General features: G+C 63.6%; 1 protein-coding gene across 1 annotated transcript; it reads left to right on the top strand.

Annotated features, from left to right (window-relative positions):
• Positions 1–1,674: 1,674 nt before the first annotated feature.
• PPP1R3E (protein phosphatase 1 regulatory subunit 3E) lies at positions 1,675–5,199 on the top strand. The gene is made up of 2 exons (XM_006036523.3): positions 1,675–3,447; positions 3,764–5,199. Exons 1-2 carry the CDS (start codon positions 3,004–3,006, stop codon positions 4,235–4,237), a joined length of 918 nt encoding a protein of 305 aa, XP_006036585.1. The 5' UTR covers positions 1,675–3,003; the 3' UTR covers positions 4,238–5,199.
• Positions 5,200–5,221: the final 22 nt, after the last annotated feature.

The raw sequence follows: 5,221 nt of genomic DNA, 5'->3' as shown, positions 1-5,221 counted from the left end.
CCCTGGGTGTGAGTCGGGTGCCAGGCAAGCCAATTTCGGCTGTTGATCGGTTGTTTTTTGTAAAACGGTGGCGGGGAGTAGAAGTGGGGCACAGCGGCCGCCATCACTTCCATCTGATTCGGCGTCCCGGCGGCCGATCAAAAATCCCGGTGCCCAGGCCTCTCTGTACCCGCCCCTCCGGCCCAATGCGGTTGGTCACTGCTCCCGCCAGTCACATGCAGGCAGGTGGCAGTCACAGACCCTCGCTTCCGATTGGTCAAACTGCCTCCTCTCCTCTGCCATGGCCGGACAGAGCAATATCAGCGCCGCCTCCTGATTGGTCAAGGCCGCTTCCAGTCCCTCCTATGCCAGTGGCAAGCGCCGCTGTCTGTCAAACGAGGCTCAGACCTCTGATTCGCTGGTGGGAGGGGAGGGGTGCCTGATTGGCTAAGGCTCCTGCGTTCCCGCGTCCCTGTTGGTGGACGCTCAACGGGGCAACCCAGTGCCAGTAGCGGATTGGCTGCCGTCCAAGGAGTAAAATTGGTCAAGTCCCTCCTAGATGACCCCTTAGTAGATGCCTGCGCTGACCTTTGACCCCTCCACCTCCCATCTTATCCTGGATTCACCCTTGACATCTGACCCCACATCCCCCCCCTCCCCTTGGGCACCTGGGTTTGCCCCGCCACCAGTGTTGGACGCCAGTCCCAGGCGCTTCCTGCCTCAGTTTCCCCTTCCCCAAGTTGGCGGGGGGGCGGCTGCCCTGTCCTAAGGGAGGGCCTTGTGGAGGGATTCATTAGTGTTACAAGGAGAAACTGAGGTCCAACTGCCCTTGGTGCCACAAGATGCCTGCCAGGGTCATGTGACCCCTCTGGGGCCTGCCTCAATGGAAAGGGGGACAAACATGGCCGCCCCCAGTGTGACCCATTGGAGGCAGAGGCCCCGGGGGCCATTGGGACGTCGGGGCTCCCACGCCTTGGAGCCCTGCATCCTCCCTCAGCAACATGGCTGCCATCCCGCTTGCCCTGTTGGCCCCAAGGCAACGGATATGGTAGGCCAAGAGGCTCACCCTGCTGACAGGATGCCAACCCATTGGCATCCACCCAACATGGCCACCCATTGGCAACAGCATTGGCAAGACAGCCTGAGGGGCAGGGCCCTGCTCCCTCACCACTGCATGGAGGCAACATGGTTGCCGTGGGCATGGCCAGGGGACCAACGTAACTGCCCTTGGCGTGAGCAGGCACTGCCCTACCCCCAACTGGGGGGGGTGGGGTAGCTGGAGAAGGCTGCAGCCTGGGCATCTCATTCATTATTCATGCACCAGCATCTTCTTTGCATGATTAATGACTCCAGAAGCTCATTAGCTTCTTAACCCGGCTGGCCCGCAACGATATGCGCACTGTCTCTCCATGGTGCCCCTCACTCCTAGCCCACAGCCCTGCTGTTGCCCTTCACTCCTGAATGGCAGCCTATGGGTGCCCCTCACTCCCAACCTGCAGCCCTCTGCGCCCCCCTGGTACCCCGCACTCCCGACCCGCAGCCCAGGTTTGTTGGCGGGGGGCAGGGCAGTCCCAAGCTAGTTCTGGGCTTCCATTAGCTATTTCACCTCCTTTATTATTGATCCTGGTAGCTGGCCTTTTGCCTGGCAGGGACTTGCTGTTCCAGGCTTGCCTGGATGCCTGGGTCCCTTCTGCCTTAACCCTTCATGCTCTGGGGAAGCTCCCTGCTGCCCTCTGCTCCCTCCCCATTCCTCCACAGGGCTGATCAGGGCCTAGGGTGGAGAGGTGATCCCCAAGTAGACTTGCAGGCTGCTGGGATGGAGGGATGTTGAAAGAAAGGCAGGAGGAGAAAGAGAATAAAGGAGGGAGGGAGGAGCTGGCACAGATGGGTCAGAAGAAGCAGAAGAGAGAGGGAAGGAGAAAGCCTGTTGGTGGAAAGGGAGATCAAGATTCAGGGCCAGGCGGAGCAATACATCACACAGAGGGAGAGACAGGAGACAGGAGCCCTGGCAGATGAGAAGACAGAGGGCGGAGGGACGGAGACAGAACCAGGCAGCGCTCAGACGGACAGAGACCAGGAGGAAGACAGTGACACGAAAAGACAGGCCCAGACAGAGGAACAGAGCCAAGCCCGCTGGAAGGAAAGGTGAAAGACCATCTGATGGAGAGATATGAGGCAGAGCCTCGCTGAAGGGACAGCACTGGGCTCTGGGAAAGCAGGGAATGTGGAAGACCATGTAATGGAGCAATAGGGAGAGTAACGGGTGGCTCAGGGGAAGAAGGAAATGTGGACAACTGCCTGGCGGAGAGACACAAGACAGACCCAGCCAGAGGGGTAGACCCAGGCACGCCGGAAGGTGGAAGATTGCATGACGGAGAAACAGCTTTTGTGAAGCTGGAAAGAGAGAACAAGACAGGCCCCAGGTACAGAGAGAACTTGAAGAAGGGAGTGCGGGAGGCAGCGTGACGGAGAGAGAGAGCACAGGACAGAGCTCTGATGGAGGGCTAAAGCTGGGCTGGCTGGAAAGAGCGAGTGTGGGAGGACACGGAGCCCAGGTGGAGTGAAGGGCTGGGAAGGAGGGAACATGCCAGGCTGGTGATGGAAGGATAGGACACGGAGCCTGCTGAAGCAAGACCTTCGGAAGAAGAGAGCGTGTCTGGCCAGGGACAGAGGAACAGAAGGAGGCGGGGCCTGGGGCAAGAAGGTTTGGAAGGAGGGAACGTGGCAGGCTGCGACAGATGAATAGGAACGCACAGAGCCTGATGGAGTGAGAGGTTTGGGAGGGAACGTGGCAGGCCAGAGACAGATGAACGGGAGCGCACAGAGCCTGGTGGAGTGACAGGTTCAGAAGAACTGAACGGGGAAGACGGTGACAGAGGGATAGAGGGGCACGGCCTGGCAGAGCAAGACTTGGAAGGAGGGAAGGTGGCAGACCTGTGACAGAGGAGTAGAAGGACACAACACCCAGCAGAGTGAGCGCAGGAAGGAGGGAGGGTGCCCAGCAAGCGACAGAGAGAGGGGGCCATGGCAGGCACCCCCCCGCCACCGCCACGGGGTGACATCCCGCGCAACCTGAGCTACATCGCGGGGCTGTACGAGCGCGCCTACTACCGCACCGCCCGGCCCAGCCTGGCTGACGACTCAGAGGACTCGGAGCCCGAGGGGCGCTCGCGCCGCTCCACCCGGCCCCGTGCCCCCCGGCTCCGGACCCGCCGGACCCGCACCCGCCAGAGCCGTCGGGCTCACTCTGCCCCACCGGGGCCAGGGGCGGGGGCTGGGGGGGGCTCGGGGCGGTCACGCAGCCCCGGGGCGCGCAAGCGGGTACGATTCGCTGACGCGCTGGGGCTGGAGCTGGCCAGTGTGCGGCAGTTCTGGCCAGCCCAGCTGCCCGAGGTGCCCGAGCGCGTCCAGGCCCAGCTACGGCGGGGCTCCCTCAGCCACTTCCCACCCTGCCTGCCCTACATCAAGGTGAGGGGTGGGGCAACAGGCTGGGGTGGAGCTATGGGATTGCTAGGGGGTGGGGCTACAGACTGGAGAGGTGGGGGGAATGGCAGGGGGCTGGGGGTGAGGCTACAGGCTGGGGGGTGGGCTATGGGATGCTGGTGGAGCGGACCTACAGGCTGGGGGAAGGGGTATAAGGGTGCTGGGGATGGGGCTATGAGGCAACTGTGGGGTGGGCCTACAGGCTGGGGGCAGGGCCCTTGGGGGTGAAGTGTGTGGCTACAGGCGATGGGGGCAGTGTGCCCACCCATTCACTGCTGACCACTGTCTCTCTCCCCGGCAGGCAAGCAGTGGGGCAGCGCCGTGGGCATGGGCAGCGGCAGAGGCAGAGGTGGGGGCACGGCTGGCAGCGCAGGCGGTGGCACTGGAAGGGGCACGGGCAGAGGGGGTGGGCGTGGCGGGGACACTACGCGTGCTGGACCTGGCCTATGAAAAGCGGGTGAGCGTGCGCTACACATGGGATGGCTGGGCCAGCAAGCGCGAGGCCCCGGCCGCCTACGCCGGCCCTGCGCCACCCCCCCCTGGTGCCTGCCCACCCACCGCACCTGGTGCCGACCGCTTTGCCTTCCGCCTGCCCCTGCCACCGCCTAGTGCCACCCTGGAGTTTGCCCTGCGCTACTGTGCTGCTGGCACCGAGTTCTGGGACAACAATGAAGGCCACAACTATGCCCTGCGCCCTACCGTGCCACTTGCTGGCTCCCCCCGTGAGCTGCCCCCTAGTCCCCTGCCCCTTCCTGACTGGAGCCGCTTTGCCTAACACCGCCCCGGTCCCACCGGGACCTCCACTCAGCTCATGGCCCTCACCCAGACCACTGGTCTTGGCCCCGCGACTCTTAACCGGCACCCTCCACACCCCCCCCTCGTGCAGGCTCACGGCCCCAGATGGGACCCTGGCCCCAGCCTCCAGCCACAGCCCTGCACATCCCAGCCAGGGCATCCCAGCACACCCCAGGTGGGTCCCCCTCCCCATGATCCCACAAGGCCCGTGACCCCTGCACTACACCCCACTCCGCCAGCCAGGAACACTGGCCTTGGTCCTAGGATCTCAGGCCCCCCATCCCCAGCCAGGCCCCCCAGCTGCACCACAAGAAGGCGCCCTGAAATACACTCTGCCCAGAGGGCCCAGAGGCACCCCCCCCTCCCCGCCACAGCTATGGCCTGATGGGGGGCAGGACTCCCCATCTGCCCCTGGGGGCAGGGCTAGCTACACCTGAGGGGCATAGCCACCAGGGGCTCCTCCCACCAGGCCAGAGGCACTCCTGCATGGAGGATGCTGGGCATGGGTGCACTACTGCCATGGAGGCCGCACTGCCTGACAATAAAGACAATGAAGTCTAGACTGGTCAAGCTGGTGCGTCCCTAGTGTTCATCTGTCCACCCACAGCGCGGGGCTGCCCGGGGTGTCTCCGGGACCGCTGGGGGTGGGGAGAGAACCCAGGCATCGAGCTCCCAGCCACAGCCGGAGGGGCAAGGATGCAGAGCTACCACGGGTGACACGTGATGGACCCCAGCCCCATCTCCAGACATAATTATTGCGCTGCCTGTTTTCCCACATGACCCCAGAGGTCTGGGTGTGGGGGGGGGAGGAGGCGAATCGAGCAAGGGGCAAAGAGAAATGGAGGCCTGGACGCTGTTTCCCCCTAGCCCTGCTGGTGCCCCTCACTCCCGACCTGCAGCTCCCCCCACCAGGAAGCCAGGGCACAGCTGCAGAAACAAAAGGGGGAGGGATGAAGGGAACCCT

The sequence above is a fragment of the Alligator sinensis genome, unplaced genomic scaffold, assembly GCF_000455745.1.
Source record: "Alligator sinensis unplaced genomic scaffold, ASM45574v1 scaffold128_1, whole genome shotgun sequence".
NCBI classification, from domain to species: Eukaryota; Metazoa; Chordata; order Crocodylia; family Alligatoridae; genus Alligator; species Alligator sinensis.
Note: the sequence above shows the minus strand (reverse complement) of the source record. Positions and strands in the feature narration are given on the sequence as shown.

Excerpts from the sequence above, each read along its gene's own strand:
- PPP1R3E (XM_006036523.3), top strand. The coding sequence starts at position 3,004 with ATGGCAGGCACCCCCCCGCCACCGCCACGGGGTGACATCCCGCGCAAC. Across the intron at positions 3,448-3,763 it reads CCTGCCTGCCCTACATCAAG|GCAAGCAGTGGGGCAGCGCC; the intron begins GTGAGGGGTGGG and ends TCTCCCCGGCAG.